The sequence below is a fragment of the Hippichthys cyanospilos genome, chromosome 7 (assembly GCF_059441005.1).
Source record: "Hippichthys cyanospilos isolate Australia breed blue-spotted pipefish chromosome 7, RoL_Hcya_1.0, whole genome shotgun sequence".
In the NCBI taxonomy this organism is placed as follows: domain Eukaryota; kingdom Metazoa; phylum Chordata; class Actinopteri; order Syngnathiformes; family Syngnathidae; genus Hippichthys; species Hippichthys cyanospilos.
This window is the reverse complement of record NC_142375.1, coordinates 7,174,663-7,190,382: the sequence shown is the minus strand read 5'-3', so window position 1 is coordinate 7,190,382 and position 15,720 is coordinate 7,174,663. Positions and strand designations below refer to the sequence as shown.

General features: G+C 39.5%; 1 protein-coding gene and 1 long non-coding RNA gene across 2 annotated transcripts; both read right to left on the bottom strand.

The window, feature by feature from the left end:
* Positions 1–4,069: 4,069 nt before the first annotated feature.
* On the bottom strand, positions 4,070–9,090 carry LOC148420858 (uncharacterized). The gene is made up of 10 exons (XM_088419929.1): positions 9,027–9,090; positions 7,574–8,347; positions 7,057–7,467; positions 6,552–6,866; positions 6,217–6,425; positions 5,079–5,230; positions 4,741–4,983; positions 4,508–4,667; positions 4,316–4,391; positions 4,070–4,219 (listed from the first exon to the last, which is right to left on the bottom strand). Exons 1-10 carry the CDS (start codon positions 9,088–9,090, stop codon positions 4,200–4,202), a joined length of 2,424 nt encoding a protein of 807 aa, XP_088276055.1. The 3' UTR covers positions 4,070–4,199.
* A 5,379-nt stretch (positions 9,091–14,469) lies between these two features.
* LOC148420857 (uncharacterized) lies at positions 14,470–15,720 on the bottom strand. Its single transcript, XR_015866275.1, has 3 exons — positions 15,636–15,720; positions 15,078–15,186; positions 14,470–14,780 (listed from the first exon to the last, which is right to left on the bottom strand). It is a non-coding gene; the product is annotated as an uncharacterized LOC148420857 (long non-coding RNA).

Sequence of the window (15,720 nt, the reverse complement as noted above, 5' to 3'; positions counted from 1 at the left end):
AGAATGTCATACAAAAAAATATCAAAATAATATCACTGTACCTGATCCTTTTGTAATGAGTTGCAAAAACAGCAAGAAAAATACTCTTGGAGGCATCCCCATATTGGCCACGTGTCGACCTTTAAGAGGAAGAAAAGCAATGAGGATCACCCACTACATAAAACACTGACCAGATACGAATGAGTTTGAGGAAATGTTGATCAAAAAAAAATCTTCTTTGAAGCACAAGAAATTGCCTTGCATACCTGGTAACCTGGTTAAGTAGTGAGTCCAGGAGCAGTTCGCGATGCTTCAGGTGACGAGAGGGTGAGAGAATTTATAGACCAGTCTTGCGATACAAGAGATTATACAACACAATCATTTGTCAAAAACAAACGGCTCATTGACGGCTGATACTGATGAAGAATTCACTGGTAACGTTACATATTAATCAAAACTATTTCTACAAAATAGCCCTCAAACAAAACGAGCCCAAAGTCAATAAACGTTATGATAATCAGTCAATATCGGGCTGAGTTGAAAAGACACCAGAAGTGGATGGATGTTGTTTCCACTGTACTTTCCCCAAGCTGTTGATGTTAGGGGAATAAAAGTATATTATAATTTTGTATCAGGTTTACAAAACTGTATTTTTTGTTGTTGTTGTTAAATATTTCTCACCTGCAAATAAAAACTAGTAAAGTGTAAAATGTTTATAAAAAAATTTGAGATGTAATGAATCACTATGTTTTCAAATAAAAATGTGAAATAATGATACATTTCCATAGAAATACTAAAATAGTATAAAATGTATATAATATTATTACAAAATATGACTATACAGTTTAGAACTAAAGTGTAATAAATTGACTGTTGCTTAAATTGTTTTATCTAGCTTAACTGCTACTATATCACTAAAACAAGAATTTATCAAACGTACACTAAATGTTATGTTAATAAACTCCAACCCAAAATATTCTATCAACATTTCAAGAAACGAGGATTATATTACGTGTACTTTGGTTATAATTCAGGTTTAATGTATAATGTATAATTTAATAGCTAGTATTATGTATTTAGTGGGTACGATAATAAAAGGATGGATGGATGCAATATAGGCTTTCAGTCTTTGAGGGTGTAATTATTGTTGATGTAGAAATTGGAAATGTATGCAGTTCAAAGTGTGTTTTAATACCGTACAAACCTAGCATCTTACCGTATTGCTAAACAGTACATATCTAACAATAATTACTATTCAGTAGATTCTCTCCAAGTCAGCTAAATAATTTATCACCTACCAATAAGAAAGAAACGTTCTTAAGTTTCACAATTCGTAGTGTGGTTATGCAATAGTTTGTCTGAATGATCGATTTAACAGCCTTTTCTCCCTCTGAGAACATTTTCTGTAAATGATTCACTTGGTGCTTTGTTCTTCAGGGATCGCTTTCCCGATATGAGCTGTTTTTTTTCCCCATGCCAGTAAAACTACACTTATTACAGATTCCTGAAAGTATAGGTATACTACAAAGCAAGTACTTAATTTGTGTCCAGTTGTGTAACTAGGAACACATTAGCAACCATTTTGAGTCAGTCATGGACAAAAGAGCTGGCTGCAAATCACTGTACTCTTAGGTCATAAAAATTATGGTATTCAATTTTCTGCGTCATCTGACCATTCCTATTGTTTGTGACCATGAAAGACCCTGTCAAGGGAATTCAAAGATTTCTTTCTTAATACGTTATCTATGTACGTAGATGATTACTGAAAGCATGTGCAAATACAGTACTGTTCTTAACACCGGGTGAAGAGGTCCTCGGGCCAGGAGGAGCACAGGTTAGCTAAAAAGCTAAGATGGCGGCTAGTAGCTCTCGTTGCGACATGGAAAGCCACGTGAGGTCCCGGAGGGATATATTTCAAATAATGGAAGCTTTAAGCAGCTATACTATTCAGATTACACGTATGGCTGTGTAGTAAAGGCCTAAAAGACTTTCGAGATGTTGTTGTTTTTAACTGTTGAGCGTTCAGCATTGTGTTGTTTCGACACATTCAGTGTACACATTGGCTGTGTTTGAGAACAGAAACAATTTTCCACTATTTTGAAGGCCCATGAAAACATACATGGTGATTATATTTTAGTCACTCACTGTGGTGTGGCAAATGTATTTCTTTCCATTTTACGTGGAGGTTAAACTTTAAAGAGCCTCCACTATTGAACTCAACAATCTGATGCAAATCCTCCAGTGTTTTGAATGGATGGATGGATGGACGGACGGACGGACGGATGGACGGATAGATTTATGGATGGATGGACGGTAAGGCCTTGATGAGACGGATTTACAAAGGTTCATTATGAAGCAGACAGATTGTGTTGTTTGCCATTAAATTAACAGCCTGACATGAAAAACCGACAAACTGCTATTTTCTAACCTGATTCTTGAAGCGTTACATTGTTTGTCTCTGACCTGTGAATATCCAGATCATTGCACGCTCAGGGGAATCGAGTTGAACTGGACTATGGGGGTTGTCTTAACTTGTCTCCATGTATTAATTATACTTTGTTTTCAATGGTTGTCCGTTTTTTAAAAAATGCTTGAATTTAGCTATGTTTTCTATACGGCTTTCATTTGAGTAAAACCATAGCATGTACCAACTCCGGCTGTTACTTCATCTTCCGAATAACCTATCAACAATTTTGTTTCATAATTCTAAACAGAAACTTTATCTGCACAGTAAAAAATGGACTAGGCCAGGGGAACCGTATCCAGTCCTCAAGGGCCATTATCCTGTATGTGTGAGATGGTTTCCTACACACCTGTTTAAAATGACCAGGATCATGATCAGGCTTCCGCAAAGCTTGCTGATGGATGAGCTGATTATTTGAAACAGGTGCGTTATAGGGGGAAATATTTAAAACATGCAGGATAGGGGTCCAGGGTCATGTCTTCCTTTGTTTGTTGTTTTTATTTTACACCTGTGATTGTTGACCCAGTCCCTTGTGTCTTACAATCAACTTCCTTGCCACTTGTGTCTCTTCCAGGTGTTCCACGTTGTCCTGTCAGTGTGCTTGTATTTGGTACCCTGGTTTAGGCCAACAGTTTCCAACTTAATTATTGTAAGACATAAATACCTGTTCTGTACCCTACCTGTTCAGAAATGATCATTTCCAGAAGAGCCAGTCTTGTGGATTTAGCATTGCGCCGGTGTTGGAAAGAATTTTCATACCCTGCTCAAATCGTCACTTTTCAGAGATGGCATCTTTGTTTCAATCCATCCTTAATATTCAAACATGGAAGATTGCAAGCCATTTTAAACACTTCAGACTGGTCAATAATATGCTATAAACACTCCAAATAAACTCCAATAAACACAAAATACGTGGATTGCCCAAAAGAACAGATTCATGAAAAAAGAATTTTACCAAACTGTGACAGAAGACCGACATAAGACGGTGACATTAAAATGGCCTTTATTAGGCACACATTTTTCAATTTTTTTGGTCCTAAACAGTCAAGAATTTTATGAATTTTAGAAAAATTCGGGGGTACGTTAGAATTTAAGCAATAGCTGTTATGGACGTTTTCGCTGTTTCGACTATTGGCTGAAAGCAGCCCCTGTGCCCAGTAAAGAGTTAAGCATTGCCTCTGGCGGTCTGGAGGCGGTGAAATAAAACTCAAAACTGAGTTCAAAATGGTGGAGACAAAGCATATTTTTACTTGTCCATCCATAAAAATGTTGAACAATGTTTTGCAAAGTAACAAAAACAATGAAGTAAACTTATTATATTAAAGACAACAAGATTTTAATTTTCAAAATGCGCAAATTCTTTATTTTCAAGATGATTTGTCTGTTATTATTAGTCAGAGGAAAGGAATGACATTTTGTGATACATGATCATGGAATTTGTGATTAACATGTCTGTTTCTGGAGTCAGGAGTTCCGAGTCCAATCTATGTTGAAACATCTCTGTGAGGAGTGTGCAGTTTTTTCACAATGCTTGAATGGATCATCTTTGGATTCTTCTGACCCTCCAGCCCAACCCACCTGATTCCCCTGCCCACCAAGTGCAAAAACCATGATTCTTAGTTGGATGAATTAATTGAATCACCTCTAGATGTGAATGAAAGTGTGAATGATTGTTTGTCTATTTGTGGTCTGTGATTTTACTGTGGAACATTCTATGGCGGTCCGCTGGTTCCTATAATCATTCTTTTACTGGATGTCACTCAGATGATTTGTCCCCTGAAGATAAAAAAGAAAGAAGGAGAAAAGGTCGGTCCAATTATTTCTATTTTGCCAACACACTGTATAGTGTGATACCTGAGTGAATGTGCTTACAAGTGATTGGGCCAATAGTGAGTGTCTTCACTGGAACAGAGTCTGAGACAGAGCGGTATGCTCTCCTTGTGCAAGGCTTCGTAGTAGAGGTAAGTGAAAGGAAATGGGAAATCATTACTAATTGGTTTGTGAACAATAATAGACACGCAGTAACAACAGCGTGAATCCAACGGAATAGTTTATAGTACTCACCGGAACGCAAGAGTACCTCCTCCGGTCGCACAGGCTCAGACTACAGTGGAGGTAGACATCTCGGTATTCGCCCTGAACCAGGAATAACAAGGCGGCGAAACGAGCCCGGAGGGATGAGCCGCTTTCAGCTATTGACACCCGCTGGCGGTCAGCGGGACATCTAATAAAGAAGATTGTTCGTAATCATCTTTCCGTCATGAATCGGTAGTCATCCCAAATGAGTAGATGCGTACTTGTTGTGGATGAGAGCGTATCGCTCGGGGTACTCGGGGTTTGAGGAGTGAGAAGCAAAGCAATCCTCCAAAACGACTGCCAAGCTGGGATCTCTTTTGTCCACAGAAACGCCCACATACAATGGAGAGCCCACCGGAAGCACTACTAAACCAGACGAATAAGGCTCTGTATAGTTGGAGTTGCGGAACAGGACCATGGAACTTCTTGCTTTGTCACCCGTGCCGACGATACCAGCTTCCAGACTGTCAAGAAAGAGCAAAGATGACAGTCTCTACACTCATCATATGAATTGGGATGGATACTTAGAATGCTTTGTGGGCACGAAACAACTACTCACGCAAGGAACGGTCTGACAGCCAGATTCAGCCTGCTGTCTGAGTCCAAAGGATAGGCACAGGAGTAAGGAATTCTCACAGGGGGAGAGAAGGAAGCATTGTTTGATGGGTAGATGAATAAATTGTTGGAGTAGACGGCGTGTGTGCGGTTGGTCTGAAAGACAGACAATTGTTAGAAACATCGAATGCAATGCTAAGGTAGCATATGAGCGTGGGTGTTGGCGATTTTTCAGAAAATGTCGATTATCCCATACACTGGCGCTAAAAACAGAAGAGCTTGTTTAAATTTTCAGTGACTATTATAACCAAGGCCTTTTTTTTCTTTTTAAAAAAAAAACACAAGTGACCAAACTAATGAGGCTGCTGCACTCTAAAAAAGAGCTGGTTGAAAAAAATCATTCAATTATGGGTCAAAAAAGGACTAACCCAATAGTTGGGTCAAATTGATCCAACTTTCTCGCTTGTTGTACAGCATTGCAAAATTTTATCCATTGGCGTTATTTCCCCCTGATTAACTTTTATTTTTCTCTTTCTTTGCGAGCAGAGAAGGGAGGCGGTTGAAGCAGTTACCCGAGTAGGGGGAAGAGGGTGGGCGCAAGACAAAACAGACATTGTACAAAAATAGATGCCTTCTTGCTTTGTTCATTAATTTGGATTGGACTAAAAAAATTGTGCTAGCAGGTATCAGTTAGGCCCAAGGACAACATAAGTAGCCTTCGGGTATAAAACTGGCCTGGACAATGTGAAGAAATTGAACATTTAGATTGATTATTTAGCAGATATTTTGTCAGAATAAAATAGTTTATGTTCAGTGGAATAAAATGCTGTTTCTATTCAGGCAAGTATTTCAAACATACTATTTTAAAGTTGTAATATGAACAAAGAGCTACTACGATATTGTTGCTCTCGATTAGCACACTGTCATAATCTATCCATGCCTATACGACCTAAAACTCCTCAAAATGTTCACAACTGTTTACAAATGAAATTTGAGACAACAGTAATGTAAATTGCAGACATGACATCTGTCGTAATTAATTACAAGAAGAGTTGTACATTTGAAATGTAAATATAAGCCAAAGGTAAACATGTTTGTTGAGGTTGTAATGGGTGCAAGTGTTTATTTATTTATTTATTTACCGTCAGTTTGTTTCCACAGGCATCCGCCCTAATGTCCGCTTCATACCATACAAAATCACCTTGCACCATGACCCAGGAACAGTTGCGGACCGCCAGGTTTCCAGAGAGTGGGTTGTAACCAGCGCCTGTGACGCTAACTGAATTCAGGCCCACTCGGATTTTGTCAGGACCGCAAATGAGGTGAGAAGGTCTGATTGACGGTTGGTCATCTAAATAAAAAAAAAAGAAGTGTTCATTCATTTCATTAAGCGTATTTAAGCCAAAACATAAAAAAAAAATATTCATTTTATTGAGTGTATGCACGCTAAAACGTTATAAAAATATCTAAACGCTACCTTCACAAACAACGCCGGCATCCTCCCCGTGAACGCAGTTGTGCCTCCCAAATCCAAGATGTCTGCAGCTCGTAATTGAAGTTTCATTTCCAAAACAACGGACGTCGTCCAACCAGATGGGTCCACTGCCCTGTCCGAAAGCCGCACTGTGCAGTGCTGAGCGAGCCCTGCCGCAGTCCAACTGTCTGCACACCACGTTGGCGTTGGTCAGGTCCCATATGTCGTCACACACAGTCCCCCATTGGCCGTTATGGTAGACCTCAACTCTTCCAGAGCAGCGGTTGTCAGAGTTGACCAGCCTCACGGGCGAAGCAGCTAACACAGCAACAAACGGATCAAAAAAATTACTCGCTGCGTATTTTGCCTCAAAAGCCACACGTTTACCGAATGACAGGGAAATAATCACAAAAAAGTCATCATTTATACAGGATAGTGGAAAGAGCAGTCAAATGAAACAGCCTCAAAGACTGCTTCAGGCAGTAAAGTCGTTCACTCGTGTTCTTACCTTCACAAACCACTCCGGCATCTTCATGGTGACCGCAGTTGTGCGAACCAATCCCTTGATGGTTGCACTCACCCAACTTTGCTTCACTTCCGGTGCATCTGACGTTGTCCAACCAAATGGGGCCCCTGCCCTGTCCAAAGAAAGCCATCTGGGGTGCCGCCAGGGCCCGACCGCAGCCCAACTGCCTGCACACCACTTGCGCATGTTTCAGGTCCCAGATGTCATCACACACTGTCCCCCACTGTCCGCGGTGGAAAATCTCCACTCTGCCGGAGCAGGACGTGTTTGCGTTAGCCAGGCGGACCGCCCCCTCTTCTACAGCTGGTGTTGTTTGCGGTTCAGCGAATCTAGTTGTCAAAGTGGTTGAATGAACTTCAGGTTCTGGTGTAGAAAAACTATATCCATCAATCTCTGGAAAAAAAAAGTTTTGTTGTTCATAATCATACGTTTTTAAGAACCAGTGGACTTTCTTTTGTTCGTCACAGAGATCTTTACAGTACATTTATTGGAGTAATACCTGCACAGTAAGCAAGGCGACATGTAGACGGCTTCACAAGTTTGTACACGTAGTAGCTGCTAGCTGCTGCAGCGCAAAACTTGACGTGGATGGTGTGTGAAGAAAAATGGCAACATTCTCCCGCCCATGCATTACACACAGTGCGAGTTGCAATCACATTAGACTGTGTGGGATGAGGTTCTGTTATCCACAGAGGTGCATGGGTTCCACACATGTTTTCGTCGATACATCTCTCGGGGATACGTGCGCTGTTGTTTTCCAGAATGAGGCGATACCATCCTTGCCAAACAATATTTCGGTCACAGTTTGCCTGGTTCGAATTATTATATCTAAAATGTGTCGAACGCCAGTCATCATTCAAAACAGCGTAGTCCTCACAGGGGTCAGCACATATATTTCCAATGCAATCCATGCCTGTTGGACAAACTGCATTTCCACAAGTGAATTGGACAGATCGTGAGGAGATGCCAGATCTGGAGAGAGAGTCAGGCATCAGGCATTCGAAAGAGCCACGGGTGTTTTGGCAAACCAGAGGCGCCGTGCATGGAGAGTCAGGGAGCGAGCACTCGTCGGTGTCCACGCAGCCATTTTCAGGCGCCCACTCGAAACCGTTGTCGCAACAAGAGCCGTCGCTACAGGTTAAAGTATTGTAACAAGTCAGACCATCGCCTACAAAGCCATCTTTGCAGACGCATGAGAAGGAGTCGCCTCTTTCATGTGACTCTAGGCATGTTGCTTTTTCATGGCATGTACCACAACTGGAGACAGCTGTACCTAGGGTTAAAAAAAAACACATTTTAACTTCATGCTTTTTGTAGTTTGCAGATTTTTTGTTTAAATCAAAATGAAGCAATGAAATCTACATTAATATGACATCACATCCAAATGTTTTCAGCCCCTGACCATTTTCTCACACTTTAAATATTTGACATTTTTCAGTCTATGCTCGCTATAAATGAAATGCACTTTTAGATTAATCACCTTCATGTTGCAAAGCAGAGACGCATAAATCGGGCGCATGAGAACAATTACCAAGACAGATCAAGGGTTCTTAGTGCTTTTCACTCATGCATCGTGTTAAGTTGCACAGTACGTGTTCAGATCTTTGACTGTTATCTATTAGAAACAGCTCTTAAGGATTTAATCATAGATTTGTTCCCTTGGCAAATCGGAACAAAGTCATTTTTTTTGGCCCTTTAAAAAACAAAACTTTGTCTTCATCTTAAAATTGATGTTTTACATTTATATTTTGTTTGCACTGTTTTTAAATGACTGCCCATTTGCAGGTTAATCATACCGACCTGAAGCAACATTTTTATATATATATATATATATATATATATATATATATATATATATATATATATATATATATATATATATATATATATATATATATATATAATAAAGATTTGGTTGTGATTTAAAAAAGTAAATAAATAAGAATCCATACCAGAAATCCATCCAGTGTTGACGAGCAGGATTAGGAGCGATAACACCCCTACAGATATCATCATGATGGACCGCACACAAAACTTACTGAAAGACAATTGTGCATGAGTTAGACAGCAACTGATCAATTCTTACATTTGTTTTAATTCTTCAGTAAAACATTGGTTGTCTTTCAGTTACTGTACCTTGAGAAGGGTAGCGAGTCCCGGAGTTGTGGAGAATGATGCGGGTGATGATACTGAGCGAGAATTTATACTGTAGACAAACTATTAGTTTCAAAAAAATCATACAAATCAACCATTTATTCATCAAACACAAAACAGGTCCTTGACCTGACACCGTTGAATTGGTAAAATATGACATGCAAACAACACTCAAACCAAACAAGCACACAAAACTCAGGGCCAATGTACATTAAATTACTTTAATCAGGGACTTGAGGGGAAAAAAAATAAAATATGCAAGATAGCAAGAGCACTCTCCATTCTGGTAAACTTTAATTGGGTCAAGATTAACTTAAAATAAAAGCAGACTTCAAAGCAAACTATTGATTTCGGGGAAGTTGTCACATATTAACAAAAACATGTCAAACAAAGTATTAATAAGTAATAACTTTATTTCTAAGGATGCTTTGTGTTCATACACTTGCTCAAATACTTATCGGCAGTGTTGTAAAAAAAAATAGGTCATCGCACAACAACATTAAATGGTGAAAAATCCCTTTGGTTTGGATATGTGCCATATGTAATTTTTTTCATGGTTTACCATCCTTACTGAGCACATATAATTTGAGCCATTTGAGCCTCTATCAGAATAAAATCTCTAGCTCCAGAAAATAATGGATTCAAATCGTCAAAGCGGGATGTAACAAATGCTTGAATTAATGTCTCAGCATTGCTCAAAGACAGAATAGGTATGATATGATATTGTGAAGGTGATCACATCTAAGTGCCTTGCTGAGCCACTTTGGGCAATAGTACAACTATCCAGATCCAAACTGGTATTCTTAAACGCGTGCTGGTGATCAGCAGGGCCAAAAACGAACATTTCTGTTTTTTGGGGCAGAAAGTTGTGAGGAATCCAGGGTTTAGTCTCGGAAAGGCAGACCTCCAGGTTACTGCAATAATGCAGATTTGTTATTTCTAAAGGCATATATTGTTGCGGTCCGTCAGCACAGCAATGAAAACTATTATAAATTATAATATAATAATAAACCAATATAGTTACAATAACATCACCAAGGGGGAGCATGTCTCATGCGGGTGTTGAACAGTAAAGGACTAAGTACTGTGACCTGCAAGACACCACACTTAACAGTATAAGATTTAGAGGTCGCATTGCCATGAAAAACCGGATGGGTCCTTTTTGAGATATAAGGTCTTGTTTTCTGAACCCAAAGGTGAAATGACATCATTTGAGACACCAGAGATAAGCAAATCAATTTTAGTTATGAATACAAGACTTAGCATTATTAATCAGCGATTGATTAGGATTCCGTAATCGCGGTGTGTTAATATGTATGTAATGTGATGGCAATAATTTGGGATAAAGGACTTGAATGAACGAATTAAGCCAATCATAACGGAAAAACAGCTCTGCATTATACGGTGTGTTTATTTTGAAGTTAACCTACGATACATAGTGTAGGTGGGCATGCCACATAATGTTGTTGTTGTTACGTCCTTGTGCATCAAATAAACATAAATGTAAGAATATAAAATTCAATTAAAAGAATATAATTGAAATCCTTGCATACCTTCTCAAGTACCTGCATTACGCAAGGACTTGCTCATCCCTAATTGCCTCGATCCTCTTATACATGTGACTGACATCATGGCTTGACACGAGTCTTGCTCTCACAGCAAATATACAATGTGATACATTGTATATGCGATGTGATGCCAGGGGAGAGTGTGTATCACCCTGGGGATCAGGCTTTGCATTTTCCAAGTTATGTGTAGTTGCACATCTACATCACTGGGTGGTGTAGTGATGCTCTCAGTCAAAGTTTCTCCAATACTTGTAAACTTTTTAAATTGCTGTCAACATATTTTTTTCTAAATCACATGAAGGATTATGTAATTTTCAAAGAAAAATCAATACAATGTTTTATTCCATAATATTTCATAGTGTATCTCCTGTATTAATGTTTAATTTCAATCACTTCACACTTATCTTTTTTTTCTTCAGCATCAAGGTGGTCAAAGATGTTTCTAGGATAAGAATTGACATTTGTTTTATTTCAGACACAGTAAAGCACTAAAGTTTTGTGTCTGTTTCAGACTAGCCTGTAAACTGTACCTGTCAAAAGTAAAGTCAGTATTTGTTGAAAGTTTGTTATATTGCTTTTTTAATTTTGTGTATCTCAAAATGGATACAATATTAGTTATATGTGTATAACTTTTAATGGATAATGACCTCATTCATATTCACTAAGGTGGGTGGGTGGGGGGGGGGGTGCAAAAGATGTTCTGGCTTTCTCGGGGGAATGAAAAATTCCATTGAGAAACCCTGCTCTGCGGCAGAATCCAAACACAATACATTCTAAGTGTGTGCTTTAGATATGGTACAGAAGTGCTATCAAAAGTGTCATGTCATTCTTTTGACAAAAACAAACATGCACAGTATTTCCAGTCTACAATTCCTCATACTGAGCTGTCAAATTAACAGCAGTGAGGAATTTAGTAATCATAAGGAAACATGTTTTTTTACTAGCATTATAGATCATCTTACCTCTTGCGACCTGCCAACAGCACCCCTTGAGTTGTGCTCTACAGTAGCCGGACGTGGGCCATCGCGGAGCCAGATGCGGGCCACACGTTGCACATCGCCATCGCCGGGCCGTACATGGGCCACAAGCTGCGGCTTACACATTCAAAACGTGTGCCACACGCCACGAGTTGCTCATGCTGTCACGGGTGCGAAGGCAGGCCGCCTCCTAAGTTTGCGTACTGATGTCACAGGGCCATAGGTGGACAGTGTTTTAATAGTGTATTGCGATATATTGCAATACAGCAAAGGCGTATTGTGATATATGCTTGGTAAAAAAAAAAACAAAAAAAAACTATTGCATACATATTAAAATGAATGAAAAAAAAACTGAGGAAAATCATTAAAATAGACAAATTCTATTTATTATTTTTCAGTAGCCACACATCATCGACATCTCCGAGCACACATGAAACATTCTTTAAAAAAAAGAAAAAAACGCGTAACGCTTTTCATTTCAAACATGGTCTTGACTGTGTTCATACATGTCCCCAGCAGTTGGAAATACTCTTTCAGATGCCACTCATGTCACGTGGCAGGAATACACAGGTAGCACTTGTCATGACATTGACGTCAAAGTTCGGATATTTTTGTTTTGTTTTGTTTTGTCAAGGAGTTGTGTAACTATCACAAATTGCAAGGGAGAAAAATGTAAGAAGAGAATCATGTGAAGTCCTTGCTATATTGTTGAGAGTCCCAGTGAGCTCAAGGCGAAAAACTAATAGGTGCTGCTCTAACATAAGCACAGTGATGGGCAAGTTACTTCAAAACTGAAATGCAATTACCTTTGACTGTCATTTCAAAGTAAATCAGTTACATTACAATATTACTGTATTTGAAATGCAATGGTTTTGGTGGGACTAAAGTTAGCGGCTAGCCCACAGCATTGTTATTGTGTATCATCTTGATACACATTGACCAGAACTATTTATGGACTATTATTACTAGCAATTGTTCAGTGAAAAGTAGCGTTAGCTTAAACTTGTCATTATTGCTCGTTGTGACAGGGATCTTGTTGACAAGGTTTCCAAATTCACTGTGGAACGAATCTTCGAACCTCTTGATGTGGAAGTGTCATCCCCCAGCGAGAGAGCGCGATCCTCCACGTGCTTTCTTTTCACTAAATTCATGTTACTTCTCTAAAGTTATAAAGTATGTCCTTGTCCAAGTTTTATGCGTGTATAACCTTGGCGTGAACGAGATTCTCAGTGTGATCAATAAAATTATTTCTATTATTCGAAAAGGTAAAACTGAAATTCCTCCTTAAATGTGATTAAGATTGTAAATTATTTGTGTAACCAGGGACGGGAGTAAAAATAAAGCAGCATTTACTAAATGCTCATCAAATGCAAGCCTTGTTGTGTAACTATGCCTGTTGCTACTGTTTGCTCTGAGTAAATGCAAGTAATATTGTTGTTCAACTTGGGGTCGCCTCACTCAAATGTAAAGACGGCCAATTTAACCGCATCTCGGTGTTACGGATGCTGATTGGCTGAACAGGGTCACATGATTTTTGCAGAGCTGTCCTTGGTGCTTAGTTGAATTCATGGGGCTTATTATGGTCAGGGAGGCTGAGATCCGAAATGGCCGCATGCGTAGGCGAGCGAGTTGTCCAGACTCTTTATATACGGCAAAGATCAAGCGCAAACTTATGAGCTGTTAAACTAAATCATCTCCAAAACATTATTTCGGGTGCAGCCCACGTGGCCCGGTACCAGTTTCGACCTAGTTAATTGTACATGCCTCTTTTTAGGATCTACTGAGCTGCGTCGGAGACGACAACAGCAAACTCGAGAATGCCCTGGCGGTGATGCTCGACGTTCCGAAGAGAGCCAACGATGCCATACATCTGGCCGCGCTGAAAGGTGACTGAGAACGGACGAGACCGCGTATTCTTTAAGTGTTGAGCTGTCATTTACTCATGTTCTCTCTTCACTCAGACTTTGAGGAAACCATGGAGTCACAGGGCAAGCTAATCCACTTCGGGTCCGTCCAGGAACGTCCGTCCCGAACGCTGCCCCGTAAGAGCCAAAACTTGCACCTCTTTCTCTTTGAGATGTCCCCCATCGTAAGCAAGGAAGTAAAGGACTCCAACGGCGGGGGCAAATACGTCTACAGGCAAAATATCCTCCTGAGTCCAACTTAACACACGTTTCATCTCTGGCATTCCCGTGAATATTTCTAATCCCGTTTTCCTCCCCCAGACCTCCGTGTTAGGACTAACAGAGGACGTTAAGGGCGACCCCTGCAAATTTGCTCTTCGGGTGCGACGCGTGCCCGCGATGAACAACATTGGTCTTAAGGTCAGATGATCTGCCTTTTCTTTTTTGCTCAAAAAACCTTCAACATGAAGCAATTTTACACACTCTACTGACACCGTGACATGTTTTTATTTAAACTCCTCGACTCCTAAGACTCTGTCTACGGATAATTCTTTTTTTTCATCTTTGTCAGGAGCGTTCTGAGAACATACACAGTATTACTTTCATCACTTATAAAACTAAAACAAGTTATAGATAGAACAATAGAACAACTCAACTAAAACTTCACTATACTTGAGTGAAAGACAGTGAAATCATTTTCAAAAGCTTTTTTAATAATTGGTTTTAACTTTTTACTGTAAACCTAAAATGCACTTACTGAGACAGTGGTGGAAAAAAGGAGTTGGTTTTTAGAATCAAATGATTCATGAGCCTTAAAAGCGCTATTAAAATAAGAAAGCACATAATCACAATTAGTAATGTCAGCAATTGCCCAAATACAGATATTTCTTCATGTTGACCATCCTCCTAATCAACAGGCATCCAGCATCGAGCAGAGGAAGGAATGGATCACACGTGCCAGGGAGGTGATCAAGACCAACTGCAACCAGGAAGCTGAGCTTGCAGCCTGCCATTTTGGAGGACCGTGGTTGGTGCCTGGTTCGAGGCGCCATTCAGCAGCATGATCTACCAGCGACTCCCCAAAAAGACTTGTCGAGCTACAGCTGGAAAAGGTTGCATGAACATTTTTTTTAAAAACACCACGTTTTTGTGGTTTTATGACAGATGTTGATTTTGTTTTTTTGTTGTTTACTGTACATATGTTGTTTGTTTGTTTTAACTTGTACATATTAAAAAATAAACTGTCATTGGCATATTTATTGAACATTTTCTTTTTATCTTGTGTTTTTGGCTTTGTTGTGTGGACAAGAGCTGGAATTGCTTTGCTTTTAGTGCTTCTGTAGCATTTGCCAACTTTTCAGGAGTTGGTATTTTATACAAAAGACTTGTGCTCAAAGTACCTTCACTTTTTCTTGTTCTTGTCCTTTTCTTTTTTGATGCACCTTTGAAAAGAATTTCCTCTCTCTTTTAAGACCCTGAATTTCAAGAATGAAGCTTCACTCGAGCTTCCTATGAGCAAACACAAGTAAGGCAAAAAAGGTTGTAAAAAAAGTGATACATGCATGCATGCAACACCTGGGTGAATTTTACTCTTAATTATTATAATTTACACAGAACAATATTAACTTGTGCATATTAGAAAACTCACTCGTGACCGAGTTATCTCATCCAGGGGTTTGTTTCTCTGCTCTAATACATATTTGATGTTGACAGAATTTGCGACATTACTGCTGCCTAGCGACTTGGCATGCTTGTACACGAATTTGATACCGCACTATGCGGTTCATATGGACGCGACTTTTTTTTTTTTTTTTAATAACGACGTGAGGGCGACTGCGGATTGTTACGTGTGGACAAGGCCAAGATGACGGATGAGCTTTCAAGACAGTTTGTTAGATCTTGCTGAGTATGTGGAAGCCGGCCGGGTACAGGGGACACCCCGCCGAAAGAAGGCTCACCAAAAATGAATATGTCTCATTTTGTATTATGGTCACAAAGTACTTCATTCCATGTGCAGGCCAACTCTCCCCGTCGGCTTTTTCG